Raw genomic sequence first — 18,910 nt, 5'->3', positions numbered from 1 at the left:
AGGTCTTATACTGTAGCCTTCTTGAATGAGGGAGGGTCTTAACTTGCCCGAGTTTGCCCGGGTTTGCTTGCCCCGAGCCATGATTTGCACTACTATTGGCTACTGGGCGTTAATATATGATTTGAAACTAAGTACGACCCTACACTGCAAGCTCAAGTTATGTCAGTGTGTAATGACAAATGTCAATCATATATTGGCTACTTTTGTAAGTTTGTAACTTTCGAATTTGGACGCTGTGCTCCGGTGGACGCAGTGCTTGCCCCTTGCCGAAAACATCCTCAACTCCCCCTTTGCAAAAATCTATGCACCTGCCATCTCGCAAAGGCAACCCAACTCTACGAAGCACCTCTCTGCCGACTACTTTCCTGAAAATGGCTTCCACACCTCAATGCCACGTGCGCCGTTCTCCGCGCCTCTGGCGCATCTCTCTGACTCCCACCATTCGGAAGACGGGGGCCACCAACGCAAAGTCTCTCACTATTGCTTCCTCGTCTGCAGCGGACGTTTCTGACCAAATATTATCCCTCCCTCCATACGGTATGTACGACTGAATTCTTTGTCGTTAAAAATCCTGTTGGCTCTGACAAAAGTCCATCCCCGTCCGAGATCTAAGGGCTTTGTGAATTTTCGGGGTCGAGGATAGTTTGAAATAGCTTGGTGCAATGAAAGGAGGGAGAATAGAGCTGCGGTTGCGGTTAGTGCGGTCGTAGCAGTGATGATTCTATTGCCGTGCATTGCGTAGGAGTGATTAGATTGAGAAGAAAGGAGGGGAGGCAAACGGCGATACTGGGCAGTGTTTGTAGATCCGTTTTTTGACCAAACAGCGCCGGCGATAGATACGCTATCCCGCGGAGTAGTAAGGAGAGAAGTAGGGGGTGAGATCAATTATTTATCCCGGTGATCTGGGATCACCCGCAATGGCCACGTTATGGGTCGGAAGCGAGCGACGCTGCAGCGTCTCGCGTCCATGTCGACGCGTCCCTGGGGCGAAGTTGTTTGACGCTGCAGCATGTCACGTCCCTGTCGATGCGTCCTCGGAGCGAATTTGTAGAACCCACAGTGTCCTCCCCGTTGCGTTCTGGCAATTTATGGCGCTGTATGCCTCTGTAAGTCAGCACCGTCGCTCTGGGACACCTGTCCACTACTAACGTAAGGGGAAGGCGTGTACTTACATTAATAAATTAATAAATGACCGGCAAACTCGGGCAAGCAAAGCAAACCCAGGCAAGTTCAGACCCTCCCTGACGAGGAAGAACACAACTCCAGCGTCTCCTCCGCCGCCGCACCCGCTGCTGGCGACAACGGCCACGCCATGCGCGTTCGACAAAGGACCCCGATGGCCTTTCCAGCCTCTCCGTCACCCCCAAATATTCTCCGCAAGCGTCCTGTATCTTTCTCAGCCAAGCTTCCCCCCTCTCACCGGCCTCGTGGCAGCCATGACCCAGCACGAGCGGGCCTCGCGGCCACGCACTACCTAACGCAGTGAGTCTCCCAAATCCTGCCCCCACTGTCCGGGCCAAACGCCCTACCGCTTCCCTTCCCACACCCATACCCGGCACTTCTTCGCACTCGATCTATGGATTTCCCATATTGCTGGTGCGCGGCCGCTCCGCTGCGCCGTCGTCGCTAGAATAGTGATTAATCATTAATTCTACAATGGTACACACCCTAAATCGTCATCAGCCAACCATCGAGCGATGGCGGCGATCATGGAGCCGTTGCATTGGACTGTTGGCTTTCGCGAAATCAAGGCAGAGCCCGAGCTCAACATTTGCGGTATGTCGTGCACCGAGACGAACGAACGACACCAAAACTATGTACAGTCAAACCTCGATAAGCGGGACGTTACGGTGGACATGCACTGGTCCCGCTTATGGAATGGTCCCGCTTATCGAAAGTTATCATACATACGAATCATAACCAATCACATCAAAACCTTCAAACATTTATTTAAAAAACTGATCAAGGGTTGTCTGCTTCGCCATTCGTGACTTTTCGAGCCTTAAATCATTTAAATCCTCGCAGATTTTTTTCTTTTGAAAAATTGAGAGGTTGGTGTGCGGCATGATGGAGTGATGAGAAAAAAATGGATGGCTGTGGTGTTTGCCTGCGATTGAGTTTTATTAGCGGCTGCTACGTGAATATTTATGCCAGAAAAAGGGCATTTTTGCAGTGTGCCATTTCATGTAACGGATAAAAGTTGCGCAATGGTAATTACGGGCGTAACAGCTAGATCGGAAACGGGAAAATTTGTTACTGTATTCTGAAATCCTATTTTGTGGTTAAAAATGGGAGTTTGATAAAAATAGAATCTTATTTAGAGTGTCCCGCTTATCGAATTTGAGACATTGTTTATTTTTGATTTAAATTTTAGATGTCATTTGATGGGAGACGGGGTGTGGTCCCACTTAGAGCAACTCCACCAACACAGTAGCAAACGAGCAAAATACCAAATTTGATCAAATTTGATAAATTGCTCATTTGTATACTAGTTTGACTTCCCCACAAGACCGGAAAAGTGCCAAAAATATAACACCGCCGAAATTGCCTCGAGCAAATCAGTCTGATTTGCTCAAATGACTCTCACCCGAAGTTCTATTTCAGCAAATATTTTGGTACAAGTGCTGCATTACGATTGGTCAATGAGTGGCGCTAAACCGAAACACCTTGAAATCCGAGAAAAGTTCAGTTCTTCGCGCCTTCACTTGCGAGCGAACATACACCGAGCACCTCTTTACTGTGTTGCATCGCAATCCGTCTCAAACCCACCATCGTTCACAGCACTGCAGAATTTTGCTAGGCACTCCAACGCTGTAGATTCCCCCATCCGGATGTACTCGTCAATCGAGTCTGCGCAACAGCCGTATGCCAACAAGCGAAGGGCTGCCGTAGTTTTTTTGAACCGTCGTGAAACCCTTTCTACCTGTACAGTCCTCTCGCTGCGTGAAGTATGGATCATGGGTTTGAATACGTTCAACAATTCGGTGGAATACCGCAATAGAGACGCGAAAACGTCTGTAAAATGGTCAGAAGAGTACACCGGGCATTCTGAGAAGTAGTCGAGATGTAGTCTGTGCGCTGCTTCTTTGCGATTGCGATTCACATTGGGAGACTTTCCTGGGACCGAACCACACCAGCGCCTCGCTTCTCCCGCCTCCTCACCGTCGATCCCGAGAAGTGTCTCTGTGCTGCTCTCTAGTTGATCATCTGCCATTTCTTGAACCCAGATCCCGTCCATGATTTGATCCCTGGGGCTGTACGGCCTCTATCCTCTAAGCTCTCGCCGGTGGGAAAAGTAATATGTATAGCAAATGAGCAAATTTTGAAATATAGCCCAGCCAATAAAGCTTGTACAACTGTGCAAGTATTTTGCTCTTTTGCTAATTTGTTGCACGCCTTGGTGGAGATGCTCTTATCTAGGGTTCCCGCTTATCGCGGGTCCCGCTTATCCAGGTTTGACTGTATACCGTACGGCGGCGTCGTCGCTGTAGAATTACTTAGAATAGAAAATTAAAGGAAAAATTAACACTGACAAACGGTGCTTCAATTTCACAAAGTCTTTCCGACGAACGGAGTCTCGACCTTGACGAAACTGTGCTGCTGGTTTTCCTTCTTGGTGCCCCCTTCTTCTCCCTAATGGAGGCAGAGGGACCCGCCTTATATATGAACCCCAGGTCAGTTCGCTCACGAAAAACAGCTCGCGAGGAACGACAGCATGACCGCTAAACGGTCGATGAACTGTCTTAAAATCTAAAACAACCGATGACAACAATGAATATGTAAGAAAGGGAATTACTGCCTTCTTCCCAATAATTCCCCGTGACCCCTTACTCTATGACAAACACCTTTTTCCACATTCCCACAACTTAAAAAGACGAGCGAGAGGGTGCCCGAATGATCCATTGCTCTACAGGATTTTCATCTTTTCCAGTACGTAGCAGTGACTCTAATGCTTTGCAATATTTCGGCTTCGTGAGTCCATCGGCCACATTGTGTTCGGAACGTACCAAACCAACGTTGGATATTTCATTTTCATTGTACGCCTCACGCGCAGCGGCAATATCTATCATGAGCCTTCTTTCAGACGTGTGCGAGGCCTTCATGATGACGTCGAACATTTGCTTAGAGTCAGTTCGCATCTGCAAAGGAATTGTACGACCGTAGAGCTTCTGCAAGTCGTGGCGGAGAACAAACGCGCAGTCGAAACCTTCCGTGAAAGCGTATACCTCCCCACCTAGAATGCAGCGCACAATGCGCTTGGACTTCTTACTTGCAAAGTCCAAGATGTGACAACGGTTGCTCGAATCACACAGTAAAACGATATACCCAAGTTGAGATGAGAAATCTTCATTTGCACCAAACGAGGCATCTGTATATGCGCGGAGCTGCAGTGTCGATTCATCCAGATGGTCGAATCTTAACGAAAGTTCGGGAGATGACTTCATGCGCTTTATAGCGCTGTTGAGAACGGAAACATGAACAGAGCTTACATCCTCTCCTTCTCCTTTCGGCACTTGTGCCGCACGATTAACTGCACAGCTAACATCTGGACGGGTATGTGTGGCCCATGCAGCTTCGGCCCGCACACTTCGATACAAGTTGAAGCTGCAGTCATCGGGCACACGACCAACCTTCGAAAGGTAGTCAACTTGGCTAATTGTGAACTGTCCGGGTGCGATGGTTTTGATAGCACATCCAAAAAATTCGAAACTGTCCCAGATGCGTTCACGAGACTCAAATTTCCTTAGTGTAGCATTGGTGAGCTCTTGGAAAGCCTTGTTTCCTGCAAGCAGACTGTCGTCGACGTAGTTACCCATGCACCCCTCCGCCTGCTCGACTTCTGTGGCTGAGTCATCAGACGGCTCAACTTGAACTAAGATGAACAGAGATGGGTCACCATCAGTCGGTGTCATCTTCAAGTCCTGCCTTGCATGACGATCGAATGTCACTCTCCAGTAGTCGCCACTGTCACCGTTTCCGTACAACGGTTTGCGGAGATCAAGGGCGTCATCAGCACTCATTTCGAAAAACTGCAAGTCCTTCCGCTTCGGCACAACGAATATCTATCGCCAAAGTTCTTCATCACTCTGTAGATAGGCCTGCTTGACATCGTGGCTGAACACCCGGTACTTCTTCACTGCAGCAAACGAGACGATAATGCGTACCGATCTTTGGCGCAGACTTGTTGTGTTATGAACAAGAAAGTCTTTCTCTTTGTCTCGATGGCCTTGCACAACGTAGCGCGCCTTTGGCTTTTCTTCTTTCAATCCGAAGTTCTTGATAGCGAGAACAAACCTTCCCCCAAGCACATTAGCTCCCGTGGGCATGTCCCTCTTCTTCACTACATCCCATGTCTCCCTTTCCCTCAGCCCTTGAACCTCGGCGAACTGGGCAGCGCGGAAGTAGCTCGAGTCACAGTCGGGGTCACCCGGGGATAGGAGCTTGGTCAAGTATACATCATCACACGACAGAGACTCTTCCGAGATGCAAAACTCATCAGCACGGATAGGCTCATCTGATGCTAGCTTCAGAGCACCGACGTCTCGACGCAGGCCTGCAACTAGGTCATCGAACACTTTGGAGTATTCTTGATTGCTGCGTTCAGTATCGCTAGTGGTATCTTGCGGTAGGACTGCCCTATCTTCCATTGCGCCTGCAGATGGGTCTCTCTTGTATGGTTTAACTTTATCTACTGAGAACTTTACGAAGCGCCCCTTAACGTCGAAGAAGACATGCTTGCCAAAGGTATCACAAATTCGATAAGGTCCAATCCATTTGCTAACTGGAGACTCTCGATGGACGAGGACGTATGTACCTATTGTCATGTCGGATGCCGCAGCTGCAGGTACATTGGAACTCAGAGCTGTGTTGATGCGTCGTTGAGCTATCGTTCTTGCCATCTCATTTCTGGCAGTCACCAACGCCTGCATTCGTTTCTTCTGATGTGGCAGGTCGAGTGGTGACACCAGCGTTCGTGGAGCGATACCGAAAACAAGCAGTGTCGGCACCAGCCCCCTTGGCCCTGCGGTGTCGTTGACTGCCTTGATCGCAATTTGGAGAGCATATTCGGCATCGATGGTAGGAAAGTCCGCCTTGAACTTGTTGTAGACTTGGCGAAGATATGCGTGATATCTTTCGCCTTCACCTAACGCGTTATGTTCTTCAACTCCAGACAACGTCAACTCTATACCGGCCAGATGACACAAGCCCTCCCAGCGTCTTGACTCGAATTGTGGCCCTTGGTCCGCATGCATATGCTCCGGATGTCCGGCATATGGCAAGGACCAAATCTTCTGGTAGGTAGACCACAGAGTGTCAACGGTTTGGTCTGAAATAAAGGCAGCACTGTTGAACTTTGTGTCTTTGTCCACGCAGTGCAGCACAACCTTCTTATCCAGGAACATTATATCTACACAAAGGATGCGGTTGAAGACAATGTCTTTGTGTGGCAACGACACACGGAATCGGCTAGGCGCACGACTGAGTCGTTGGCATACATCACAACGGGCAGTTACGTCCTCAAGTTTGTGTAGATCCTGGGGTGAACAATGTTCTGGATCCGCACGTTTCATCACAGCGTACAGGCGATCAGAAGTAGGATGGAAGAAGTGCCTGTGGATCTTGCGTAGTTCCCCAGAGGTGTATAGCATTTCAGTGCACCACTCGAGATAGAGATGCCCGAGCTTTCGGGTTAAAGGCAGTTTCCACCCGCCTTCTTCCGATGTGAGCAAGTTCTCCGACACTTGGACCTTCATTCCATATTGGTCCAGGAACTCTAGACCCAGGAGCAATGGTACATCCAGGTCTACTACTTGAACCTCAGTGAAGATGAACTGGTTACTATCCACGGGTATGCGAATGAATACTGATCCAAGACCTTTGTATCGATGTGCTCCAAACTTGTAGACGCGAGGGTGACCTGATTGTTCCAAACAAAACGGAATGCCCATGAAAATGTAGTAAGCTTCGGCTTGGGGTTTTCCAATGACAGACCTTTGCGCACCAGTGTCGATGCACGCGCCGAGAAAGTCTGCGCGCTCTTGCTTGCCATCAGTGCTCATGGATATAATTACTTCATCCTCATCTGTCATGTCTTCGAAGACAGTGAGCAGATAACCTTCACAATCCGAATCCCCAGTTGCATCTACCTCAATCGTAGCTTGTGAACTTCCAACGTGCTCCGTTGAGCCACCAAGTGGCGAATCTTCTGCATGAGCCAGATTGATGTTGACATCAGCACTTGATAAGAGAGCCTCAATAACCTCTGTGTCGTTAGGGGCAGATTCGAAGGACGTGGATAGATCATGCTGCGATGTACTTCCATCATCTCCATTTTGTCCCATGTCCATCTGATAACAGACCTCTGCAAGAACGAGGTGAATGTTGCTTGGAGAGGTAGCATTCTTCTTGCTGTAGTAAGCTAGCGTACTTGCTGCGGCCTTACGAACACTTAGAGGTTTCGGACACTTACTCAACAAATGGTTAGGGTCGTTGCAATTAAAGCAACCCGCAATTGAGAGGGGATCGAATGGTTTTGCGTAAGGTGAGGCGCCGAAGGAGACAGCCTTGGCACTGCGGTTGTTGAGTTGAGATGGGCGACGACCATAGCGACCCTGTCCGGAGTACATGATTCCATGTACGTTCTCTTGGATAGGGAATGACTGACTCTTGTGGTTGGATAGCTTGTCTCGAAGTTGGGCAAGTTCTGCTTCCTTCTCGAGCTGCAAGGAGCTCTCGAGTTCTCCGTATAATTCCTCAAACGACAGTTGGTTCGTCGCAACTAGAGTGAGAGGATCTTTAGACCACTCATGCCCAATGAAAGCATGATGCAGGAACTCTATCTTATGTGCCTCTCCACGGTGCGATACCGGAGTCTGTCTTGCTAATTTGTTGATAACATTGTGGACCTTTGCGAGTGCCTCTGACGTCTCAGCCCCTTCGCTGATGAACTTCGATATCCTCAAGGTGTTAAGGAAATTCTTCACCTTGGTCTGGCGCACAGCCGAGTTGTACTCCTTCTCCACGATTCCAACAGCTTGGTTGAAGTCTGTAGCGTATCCCTCGACCTTGTCCAAGAAAAATCGTTTTGCATCACCACAAAGCAAGTTATGCATGTACTGTAGCCTTTGTGTCGGACCTAGACTGTAGTCCTTTGCTACTTGCTTATACTCATCGACGTACTCCATCCAGCACTCACCGATTGCCCCTGAAAATTTCTTATCCTTGTCCCTTGGTCGCATTGCGACATTGTGCGCGATCTTATCAACCGAGCTACCTCTAGGGCTGGCGGAAGCAGTTGCAGATGGCACAACCTGAGTGTATTGGGATGTGTCGACCTGTTCACGACTTCGACGACCTGACGCGATGATATTCTGCACAATGGAGATCGCTGCATGCCGGTCTTCCTGTTGCTCATAGATGTTGTGGGCTAGCGTCATCATTATGCGTCGGGATGAGTGTTGTACCATGTTAGCACCACTTCCATCAAGGACGTTTCTGAGCTCCGAGTACAGTGAGGGCAGCGTTCGAAGCTCTTTGCAGAATAAATCTGCTGGGGGAAACATGTCAGCGACGGACCGAAGCAAGGCATCTCCTTCTTGTGAAGAGTCTTGCAGAAGGCGGACAGAGGTAATGAAGCCCTTCTGGACATCGTTCAGACCGAGAAATGTCGCTTGAGAAATGGCTTGCATGAAAGTGTTGATGAACCACCTTGAGGTCCTGCAGTATCTGTAGCATCAGTCGGCTCGGTTGACATTGTAAAATCTTCTTCTCAGCGCGGGTCCCCTACCCGGGGAGGTCCTTGTCTAGGTCAGGGTACTCCAACCCTCGGTGCCGAGTCCGCTACTCGGGGAGCAAGTGCTTTCAGCACTCTATCACATCCCACACTCAAGAGCTATGACGGAAAGCTTAGTTGCAGAGCGTATCCCCAACTTGCCGATGAAATCGGGCTTACGGCGTCCTTAGCTCTACAACTGGTCCACGAGTTCAGCCAGTCGATCACAAGCAGGGTCTGAGCCCAAAAGGAAGCTTGAAAAATGCAAGCACAATGTGCTATGGAGCCGCGCTAACGCTGTGTTGCGAGAAGCGCGCAGATCAAAGAGAAGAGCAGGAGACGTGTTGAACAAGCGGCCGAGGGAAAAAAAACAACGATCGAGAAGAGGAGGTTAAGCGACGGCAGGCTGACAGGTAGCAACAGCTTCGGATAGAATCCAATACCCTAGTGTTACCCAGGATCAGATAACTGTGACGTAGTCCACGATGATTGGAGGCGCGGTAAAAACGGATACTGAGTGGTCCTGCAGAGGTATATCGTCTGATTTCCAGAATTCTTGATTCATGAATGTAGAATTACTTAGAATAGAAAATTAAAGGAAAAATTAACACCGACAAACGGTGCTTTAATTTCACAAAGTCTTTCCGACGAACGGAGTCTCGACCTTGACGAAACTGTGCTGCTGGTTTTCCTTCTTGGTGCCCCCTTCTTCTCCCTAATGGAGGCAGAGGGACCCGCCTTATATACTAACCCCAGGTCAGTTCGCTCACGAAAAACAGCTCGCGAGGAACGACAGCATGACCGCTAAACGGTCGATGAACTGTCTTAAAATCTAAAACAACCGATGACAACAATGAATATGTAAGAAAGGGAATTACTGCCTTCTTCCCAATAATTCCCCGTGACCCCTTACTCTATGACAAACACCTCTTTCCACACTCGCACCTGCCTCCCTCCTCTTCCGCTATCAAAAAGCATTTCACCCCTTGCCTACCAAAGAAAATCGACTGTTTTCACAGTAATTGCTTTGAAAACATTTGGCTATTACGGTCGCTCTTAAGAGTGACCGCAAAAGCCAAATACAACCCGCGACTTTTCGAAAATGTACTCCTTAACACCAGATCATTTCCTTTTTCGCCATCCTGAACAATGATGCTGGTCCATCTTGCAGACAACGTCTTAGCCTTCGCGCCACGACGGTGAGATAAAGTCGCAAGCGTTCAAGTCGATCCACGACAGGAAGGCCGCGATATAAGCAAACAGTGCGACGAAAACTGTCCCGAAACTTTTGGTGCTGGGCCATCTCGCAGACAACGTTTTCATCGTCCTGTTCGCTTATTGCGCGGTCTGCCTGCCCCGGACGGCCTGGAACGCTTGCAACTTTATCTAACCGTCTTGGCGCAAGGCACACAACGTACGCGTCGCAGGATACTTCGACCTGGCCAACACCAGTGTCCCAGCTATTTACATCGTACTTTAAATTTCGATTCAAACTGAGAACGATACCAAGGAAGTGTTCACGGCGATTGTCGCATTGCTACTTGCGCTGCTGCACTTCTTGCGGACAGCGTAGGGCTTGTGGCAGCTTCGTGTGTTTGTAGCGTGAGCTTCCAAGTGAAAGTTAAAATGCTTCTGGATGCCGAAGAGAGCAAAGATAAGCGCAGGCGAGGAAAGGGCCAGAACGAAGGACATTTTGAAACGGAGGTCCTGTCTGAGGATGAGATGGCGGATGAGCTGTTAGTCAGCGACAAACTCATCGAGAATCGCCTTTTTGTGGAAATTCCCGTTGTCACCTGCACATCGAAAACATGGATATCACCACATACTCTCATGGCAAGGCGACATTTTTCTCCAGGGCACAATGATACTGGTGCGTGTACTGTCCATAACAATCCGATACGTGTATCATACGGTGTTGCGGCAATGCTTTGGGGGAGAGAGTGTGCCGAAAGCGCGTCAGATGTCTTACAAACCAGAGGAGGTTTGCCTGCGGTGGTCTGTAGCGTTTGCTCCGCAAGGGCTGGGAGGGTGGGTGAAGGAGTTTCGAGTTGCCGCAAAAGAGGACGAAGATTTGTCAGGTTTGAACAATATGCAGCAGTACGAGAATCAACGGGACTACGCTGTAAGCCGAGTGTTAGCCATGGCTGGATTAGTGCTGTGACTGGAAAGTTGCGTACTGACGGGTGAAGACTCAGATGTGTCGAAGACAGAAGTATTGCGAGGGGTGGCCGAGTCAGGCTGGGGTTTTCCGTTTGACGCAAGACAGGTAAATATGATGGAGTCAGCTGAAAAGGGGTACAGGACGTACGCTCTGAAGCTATCGGGGATCATGCAGGAGATGCAGGTTTCATTGGTGAAAGAAATGGAGGGGTTTCATATCGAGAGAGTGGAGTGGCTGGCGATCTTGGTGAACATGGGGGGCGTTATGCATAACGTTGACATGTCAAAAACGGAGGCCCACCAGAACACCAAGCTGGACGAAAGAGAGTTCGAGCCGTTGCCGCACAATGATTTTGCACTGGAGAATCTGCAGGAGCAGCTGGGGATCAGGGAGAACTTCCTTGGGGAAATTGTGGAGGGGAGAAGCATCGTCAGTCTGAGTGCGTTCCCGCTGCAGGAACGGTGCTTTCATTTGGTGTCGAGTGAGACCCGAATGGTGAAGAAGACCGGGGAGCTGATTGAGCTCGCGAACAAAACTTGGAAGATGAGTGGAAGGAAAGGAAGATGCACAGGCCAGGGCTTGGAGACCTGTTTTGTTTAAAAGTGGAGAAAGGAAAACGGTGTGGGAGAAAGTTGTGGGTCTGTCTGCGGAGCTATCATGGAAGGAGTGGAATTCCGTACGTTGAGACTCGCAATAGACTCGGGTTTGCGGATTCTGGATTCAGCGATAAGAGGGAGTGCGCATGATTTTGTGGGCGGGATGGAAACCGTTCCGAAAGAAACTTTGCAAACTTGCAGTTGAGAGTGGGAGACTTCTGGAGCAGTCTGCCTTGACACTGGGGCCTGTGACCCTTTCTGGGAGAGACAAGAAGTTGCCTTATACTGTTGACCGTATCGTGGGAAAGAGATGCTCTGTCGGTTATGCAGAAGCAATGCGTGAGTCTCCGTGATGAGTGTCTCACTGTGAGAGAACCACTGCTTATGGGAGGCACGAGGGTTGTGGAAAGTGGCACAGCGATGTCTAACCAGACTGAAGAAATCGAGGACTTGATTGGTAGGGCGGAGAATCTGATTGACATGAACATTTCGGGAGGGCCACTTTTTTGCTCAGCGTAGCGGCACTGGAGAGGAATGAAATTTACGCTCGGTTCAGACGTGTGAGAATTCTGTCGGATTTGGGATCAACAATGATGTATGTGGCGAGGACATTGAACTTGATACAAGCAGCGCAAATGATCAAAGCCTTTGATGCCAAATTGTTTGTTCCCGGAAATGGAATCAGTTGGACACGATTGCCAATTTTTCGGACTTGTGCGTTGGAAGTGGCGGGGATGTGAAGTGGAGGGAAGCAAAAGGCAATGGTCTCGGTAAGGAAGCCTTTTTCTCTGAAGGAGAGCTGACCGAGTGTGACTTCATGACGTATGATCTTGTTAGAAAGGCTTTATTGGAACGCACGATAAGCGAATACGCGACGTTGTTTTCAAGAGAAGGACTTCGGATTGTGCTGGCTATTGCCGGACAGTGGGCTTCTCGGTTTACTAGTGCGAGAAAGAGAAAATCAGAAATGTGCTTGTTTAAACCCTCCATTATGCGGGAAGTCAGGATGAGAATTCAAGCACACAGGCCATGATTAACCTCAGAATATTTTTGCGCTAGGGGTACGAGGGGTGGGTTGTGACGCTAGAGACAAGCGAAACTTTTGTACGAAACTGCGATCGAAGAACACAAAGTCTGTACGATGATGGTGAACCTCAGTGTTTTGCTCAAAGAGGGTACCGAGGAGTAGAGCGTGACGCGGTGCGATCTATGGAGCTGTATGAGCGCGCTATTGAGAAGGTTGACGACGTCGATGCGATGTTGAACTGTTATGTGTCCCCGGCCCGGTGTAACTAAATAGAAAATTTAGTGAAATAATTGTACAAATTTGCTGGAAGAATTACCTTCTATATAAATAAAAGCCGTCGCTTCGCTGTTCCCCGCTCACGAATTTTCGCAGTTTATTCAAACGTTTACCGCGCTTTCTCCTCTCCACTCTGCAGCGACGTAACAACATTCGCTGCTCCGGCTCCGTACCTCGCCCACCGAGGTAAATTTAGTTTGTGGTGTTGTATCGAGTCGAGGGGGGCGTACCACTCTTCAGTCATTTTTATGGCTGAAAGAAGGGACCGACCTGCTCTTTGCTTTATGGCGTAGTCAGGGCCGATCCTCCGACCGTGCGGGGGTTTCATCATGGGACCCGAGGGTTGAGTATGTGCTACCACAATGACTAGGTGCTCATTTGTCACTACCACGTCGTCCGGGCGCATTTCTCGATGCGCATGGAACGCTACTCATGTGTGTGGAAGGTGTGAAACGCACTGTCCGTGCCCCAAGTGCGTGGTCGGAGACTGTCACGCAGTGCGAAGCTGCACGCGCTGCCGACGATGCCGTGAGCATTGTGAGCAGGGCTGCAGGCGCAACAGTTACCATGTTGTTGAAGACCCGCATCCTGTAGTTCGTGCCATTACGCGGGCTATAGAAGGCCAGTCGACTCACTTTGTGAGTCGCGCCGACAGGCATGGACGCGGGGAGCAGGAGCGCGACCTCGCGTCGTCGGCACTCAGCGGCACGCTCACAGACAGCGAGTCGCAAGGTTGGGGGACAGTCGGTGTGTGCGATGCTAGTCGTGGACCGCGCCGCCGAGGTGGTGATGTGTCCCCCCCTGACCCAGATTACCCTTGGTCGCGGCGTAGATCACACAGTAGCGACGACGTCATCGGGACCACTGGTGATGAGGACCCCAAGCCAGAGTACAGTGCCAAAGATTCCATCCGAGTGTTCAACGCTTCCCGGCGGCATATTGCTCTACAGTGGGCTCAGTCCACCAAGTTGTGCCAGGAAGAAGGGCTCTGTCCGATTCCCTGGGATGTATGCGACTTTGGATACGTGCAAAATTTGCATGTCCGGAGACTCTATACCACGATTGGAGCTATACAACGGTTGGCCATCGGTTTCAGCTTAAATGTAGAGGTCTTACGGTTTGGATAGATGCGGTTAGCGACTTAGCTGTATCACTATGGTCGTCTAACATCAAACACGGGTGGCTGAGCTATATGGCTGAGTCCCGAGCTATGTATGATGAGTTCGGCAACCTGGTTGCTGCTGGTGCGGTCCAGGATGTCGAAGAAGGTGATGCCCCCTTGAGGGATGTCCCGTCGGTCGAGTTCAATGTGCCATTTCCGGCAGTCGGTCGGGCCTTTTATGTTAGGTATCACTCTCGACCTGCTGGTGTGCCGGACGCCTGGCGGTCCATGACTAAGACATTCATGGACACAAAGCCGCCTGCCTGGCTGGAGTGCGAATCTTTTTGCCCTTCGTGGTGGCCGCAGGAGTGCTACCACAGTAGGAGACTGACGGTGAACGCGTTTGTTGATGGGACCATCGCACCGGATTGGGACGATTTGGGCGGCGGTAGCGACCTAGCGGTATTCATCGACGAGTTGGGAGAAGGGGTGCACCTGTACGCTTACGTCACTGACCTGTACGACGCCGCCAATGCCGCGAAATGGGTGGATTACGATGGCGATATGCGGTGCGGTCGATGCCGGCAGTCGGGCGTATACGTGGTAGGGTCCGGTGGTAGGAGCGCCTTTGTTGATTCGAGACTGGAGCGTTCACTCAGTCTGATCATGGATGGCGACTGGACGAGTGTGGCCGGCTACCCGAACGTCAGATTTCCTAAAATGGCAGCTTGTTCCAGGGTGGGCAGCGCTCTTTCATGTCTTTATGCCGACAGCTCATACGGCATGTTGGGTAGGTGCAGTAGGACGCCGGCCGTACACGCTATACGTACTATGGCGTTAAGCCCCTACCATATTCCTATGCACCCCGTTGAAAACTGTTTCTTCTCCTTGTTTCGGGAGTGCTGTGACGGGAACGGGTCATCACTCGGGCCCTTGTACGCGGGGCAGATTGTCGCCACCGGCATACTTGACCCAGATGAGCAGAAGCTATGTTCCATACTGGGTCGGAGATGGCTTGCGGCTCGTGACGGGCATATACACATAGTGGCTACTAAGGAGGAGGCGACGTACCGGGCGGATCTTGCAGGTAAGTTTGGCGATGAAGCAGTTGACAACTAAATATGTTATCGCTTGGTATGACGGCTGGTCGGGTGATAGCACCTATACGTGATTTCAGCATGAGTTTTAGAGAGCCTGGAGGTTACGAAGAACCCAGGCAGGCCGTGGGCAGCATCACTCTAAGGTCTAGAGTGTGCGTCAGAATCGCAGAGGGGGAGTCCGGGCAGATATCGATTTTCACCGAAAGCACCAGCCGAGTCACGGTTAGGGAGAGCGTGCATATCAATGCACGGCAGATTGCCCGCAGGACATCTACCACCCCTCGCGACGTTCGGGCCTCAACAGCTATGCGGAGTGCACGGGATTGGCTCAACCATAATGTCGAAGAGGGGGGCGTGCACATGATACTTGTCCGCGAGTCCCCGCGACGCCGTACAGGCAGTCTTACCGGGTGCCCGAGACACGGCTGTTCCGGGTTAGTCCGACTTCCCGGGGTGTTGATTAGCTGGAAGGGTTGGAGGGCCATCGGGTGCTACCGCTGCTGCGCGTTGTGCTCGGAGGACAAATCGTACCTTTTGCTCAACAAAGGGTGGTCGGCAGTGTCCAACGCCCTAATCCCTGTTTTTGAGGAGGCAATCAAGTCACTTCGGGCCGGCGACCAGGATTCCGCGGACCGGATTTTGACCGAGAATGGAATGCGGACGGCTCGGGCTGCTGGCCTACGGCTAGATACGCTGTGGGCGGACTCACGTGTCATCGTGCAGCATGGGGTCAACGTCACCGAGACTGACCTGTTCACTGCTGGCCCGGGACGTTTCTCGGTCGGGTCGGCCGACCTACGCCACCAGGCTCCTCGCCCCCCAACGACGGATTGTGGCCCAGTACCCGCACGGGAGCTAAGTACGGGTGACAGGGGTGACAGACTTGGTACTTGGGGTGTAGGAGCGCCACCCGTCAGCTTGAGTCATACGGTCGGCAGCGGAGAGGTCCCCGTGCACCTGGCCGTTGAACAGCCGACCGGGGACACGAGTGGGGCCTCGGACAGGTTCCTTACCCGCCAAAATCGGGTCCCCACCCACAAATCCTCCCCGATCTCATTGCAATATTTCTAACCTCCTCGCCCGCCGCCCCCGCGCACCATCTTTGTCTACATGGCTCCGTGGCCCACCCCCTGCCGCATGGCTTTCGCCGTCTCGCTGCCGACCCGGCGCGCGCGTCACGTGCTGCGATCTGCATGCCGAGCGCGGCCACTGCGGCGCGTGGCGCTGCGCGGCTGCGCGACGCAGCAAAACATCGCCCCCGCGCACGCGGTGCTGCGCCGCGCGGCCCACTCGCAGGGCCTGGACGTGGCGCGGCTCAACACCCTCGTGCGGCTCACGGATCTGCTGCTGAGCGAGAGCAAGCGGTACAACCTCACGGCGATCCGCACGCGCGATGCCGTGCTGCTCAAGCACGTCGTGGACGCGCTGAGCCTGCTACCGGCGCTGGACGCGGAGGCCGCGGCCGCTGCCACCGGGCTGCTCGTCGTCGATGTCGGCACGGGCGCGGGGTTCCCGGGGCTCGTCCTGGCCATCGCGAGGCCGCAGTGGGACGTCACGCTGCTCGAGGCCGCGCGCAAGAAGACGCGCTTCCACGACCTCGTGGAGCGCGAGCTGGCCCTGCCCAACGTTTCGTCCGTGTGGGGGAGGGCAGAGGAGGTCGGGCAGAGTAAGATGCATCGGGGGCGGTATGACGCGGTCGTGGCACGGTCGTTGGCGGAAATGCGCGTTTGCTGCGAACTGTGCGTGCCGCTGGCAAAGGTGGGGGGCGCGTTATTCGCGCAGAAGAGCGTGGGCGCGGGCGCTGAGGAGATCGCCGCCGCGAAGGAGGCCATCAGAAGGCTGGGCGGGAAGCTGGAAAGTGTGCGCGAAGCGTGGCCGTGGGAGTGGATGCAGGGGCAGGGGGAAGAGACGGAAGATGTTGACGGAAGGAAGAAGTGTATTGTGGCCGTAAGAAAGGTGAAGGCTACGCCACGGGCGTTTCCGAGGTTGCCGGGGGTGCCGAAGAAGACGCCTTTGTGAGACATGTGAACGACTCTTCGGGCGTCTCGGCCGGCATCTAACCATCTTCGAGTATCTTTTTACTATGTTCGTCAAAGACGAAACTACAAAGATCTCATCGCTGCACTGGCTACGCGGACGAAACCATGGGATCACTTGACTGCACAAAGGGTAATCATGATTCCAAAACCAAATCAAAATCCTACGCGGTGGCCCTAACATCTGCACGGCAGACACGAATCAGAGAGAGCCCTCCACGGCCGTACAGGATACCTCCCAGCAGCTGTTGAGCTAGTCTTACTCTCAGGAGGTAACATGTTAGAGGAAAGTTACGTACACAAACACGTATTCGCCGGTGCCAAAGTTGCATGTCTACAAGAGACGCTGCGCCGCGAGTTCTCTATTGCTACAATCCTCGAATGCTCTTTACGTTGTCAACTTCCCTGGCTCACATCTAGTCCCTTCCAACTCTCTGCGCCAACACGACGGACAATATCGCGCCGTACACCACGCCCCATTCCTCCTCCACGTAACCATGACCCTCCCTGTATTCTTGATCTTCATCGTCTTTCGCCACCTGCTCCGAAACGCGTCAAACCTCACCTTGTTCTCGTTCATATACTCTGGATCGGGCTTGTCTTTGTCGAGCTTTTTCGGCGGCCTCCCCGTGGTCATAACACTCGCGCCGCCGACCTCGTTCTTCGCCACAAAGTCCTCCCACGACCTGTGCGTATAATGCACGACCATCGCGCTGTGCTCTAGCGTATTCGGATCCAACTCCAGCGTCGTGTTCCAATACATCTTTTGCCCCTTCCCCTTGACAATATGAATCTTGTGGTCGATCCATTCCCGATCTCGCTCAATCACGACCTTGCCACTTGACATGGGCTGCTCTGCGGCTCTGTGGACATAGAGCTCCGGCAAGTCGCCTTTTGGTCGACGGACAAACCCTGAGTTGACCATGACCAGAAAGCGGAACGAGATCTGGTTGAACCCCTGCGCGTTTCTGAGTTTGACGTAGCGCTTCAAGCCGCCCTCCCTCCCGGGCTGGCCGCCGACCATGACGAACTCATCGGCGTCAAAAAACGCGACGTAGCGACAGCGGTTGGCACTTGCGAGGAGAAAGTGGTTGTTACTCTGCATCTGACTGCGCGGCCACGGCCACCACACAGCCTGGGCAAAGCCCTCCCACCCGCGAAGTACATCCCTCAGATCCTCCGTGGCGCCGTTATCGTACACAAACACCTGGTCGACGCCCATGCGCTTGTAATACTCCAGCCACGGCGGGAGCAGGAACGGGTACTGCTTCATGGCGGTCATCAAGCACAACTCCCACCGCCTGCCGGTGGACGTATCCAGGGCCGCGTCAGCCCATGTCACGTGGGAGCGCACGCGGGCCACGCCCGGGCCGCCGCCTTCACGCAGGTGCGCGCGTAAAGCGGGCGCGTGCAGCGTGAGCTTGCCCTCGTCCTCGACGGGGTGGACGTCGCCGGGGAGCAGCTCGAAGAGCTCGCCGTTGCGGCGTGTCGGGTGTGCCTGGGCGTCGCGCAGGGCGCGGTCATGCAGCAGGAGCAGCTCGACGTGTGCGCCGTCCGCGAGGGCGGCGCGCGGGACGAGGCACTCCGCGCGCGCAGCGCGCGTGGCGCGCAGCGGGAAGACGTGGGCGCGCGCTACGAGGCAGGCCGCCGGCGTGAAGACGCGCGAGAAGGACTGGGTGTCGACGCCCGCCGTGAAAAGCGAGAGGAGGTGGTGCGAGCCGTTGTAGGCACGCGCGTGTAGGGCGAGGACGGCCGGCTGCTTCCAGGACGGCGCGGAGGAGGGACGGCGCGGGCGCGGGGGGAGGAGGCGGGAGAGGGGGGGGGGAAGGTCCTTCCTGG

The 18,910-nt window shown here is 52.6% G+C and overlaps 10 protein-coding genes; 7 read left to right on the top strand and 3 right to left on the bottom strand.

Annotated features, from left to right (window-relative positions):
- The first annotated feature begins 159 nt into the window (after positions 1–159).
- Positions 160–369, top strand: CHC_T00002125001 (hypothetical protein). The gene has a single exon (XM_005713065.1). It carries the CDS (start codon positions 160–162, stop codon positions 367–369), a length of 210 nt encoding a protein of 69 aa, XP_005713122.1.
- Positions 370–371: 2 nt separating this feature from the next.
- On the top strand, positions 372–551 carry CHC_T00002124001 (hypothetical protein). Its single transcript, XM_005713064.1, has one exon. It carries the CDS (start codon positions 372–374, stop codon positions 549–551), a length of 180 nt encoding a protein of 59 aa, XP_005713121.1.
- Positions 552–3,866: 3,315 nt separating this feature from the next.
- CHC_T00002123001 (hypothetical protein) lies at positions 3,867–7,343 on the bottom strand. Its single transcript, XM_005713063.1, has 3 exons — positions 5,562–7,343; positions 5,235–5,525; positions 3,867–5,039 (listed from the first exon to the last, which is right to left on the bottom strand). The coding sequence occupies exons 1-3, from the start codon at positions 7,341–7,343 to the stop codon at positions 3,867–3,869; spliced, it is 3,246 nt and encodes a 1,081-aa protein (XP_005713120.1).
- Positions 7,344–10,603: 3,260 nt separating this feature from the next.
- On the top strand, positions 10,604–10,960 carry CHC_T00002122001 (hypothetical protein). Its single transcript, XM_005713062.1, has one exon. The coding sequence runs from the start codon at positions 10,604–10,606 to the stop codon at positions 10,958–10,960; it is 357 nt and encodes a 118-aa protein (XP_005713119.1).
- A 1,251-nt stretch (positions 10,961–12,211) lies between these two features.
- On the bottom strand, positions 12,212–12,520 carry CHC_T00002121001 (hypothetical protein). Its single transcript, XM_005713061.1, has one exon. The coding sequence runs from the start codon at positions 12,518–12,520 to the stop codon at positions 12,212–12,214; it is 309 nt and encodes a 102-aa protein (XP_005713118.1).
- Positions 12,521–13,195: 675 nt separating this feature from the next.
- Positions 13,196–13,960, top strand: CHC_T00002120001 (hypothetical protein). Its single transcript, XM_005713060.1, has one exon. The coding sequence runs from the start codon at positions 13,196–13,198 to the stop codon at positions 13,958–13,960; it is 765 nt and encodes a 254-aa protein (XP_005713117.1).
- A 65-nt stretch (positions 13,961–14,025) lies between these two features.
- On the top strand, positions 14,026–15,054 carry CHC_T00002119001 (hypothetical protein). Its single transcript, XM_005713059.1, has one exon. It carries the CDS (start codon positions 14,026–14,028, stop codon positions 15,052–15,054), a length of 1,029 nt encoding a protein of 342 aa, XP_005713116.1.
- Positions 15,055–15,056: 2 nt separating this feature from the next.
- On the top strand, positions 15,057–16,106 carry CHC_T00002118001 (hypothetical protein). The gene has a single exon (XM_005713058.1). It carries the CDS (start codon positions 15,057–15,059, stop codon positions 16,104–16,106), a length of 1,050 nt encoding a protein of 349 aa, XP_005713115.1.
- A 66-nt stretch (positions 16,107–16,172) lies between these two features.
- On the top strand, positions 16,173–17,371 carry CHC_T00002117001 (hypothetical protein). XM_005713057.1 is given in 3 exon segments: positions 16,173–16,895; positions 16,929–17,054; positions 17,055–17,371. 2 exon segments carry the CDS (start codon positions 16,173–16,175, stop codon positions 17,052–17,054), a joined length of 849 nt encoding a protein of 282 aa, XP_005713114.1. The 3' UTR covers positions 17,055–17,371.
- An 88-nt stretch (positions 17,372–17,459) lies between these two features.
- CHC_T00002116001 (hypothetical protein) lies at positions 17,460–17,996 on the bottom strand. Its single transcript, XM_005713056.1, has one exon. It carries the CDS (start codon positions 17,994–17,996, stop codon positions 17,460–17,462), a length of 537 nt encoding a protein of 178 aa, XP_005713113.1.
- Positions 17,997–18,910: the final 914 nt, after the last annotated feature.

Source organism: Chondrus crispus, genomic scaffold, assembly GCF_000350225.1.
Source record: "Chondrus crispus Stackhouse genomic scaffold, scaffold_126, whole genome shotgun sequence".
Lineage (NCBI taxonomy): Eukaryota > Rhodophyta > Florideophyceae > Gigartinales > Gigartinaceae > Chondrus > Chondrus crispus.
Note: the sequence above shows the minus strand (reverse complement) of the source record. Positions and strands in the feature narration are given on the sequence as shown.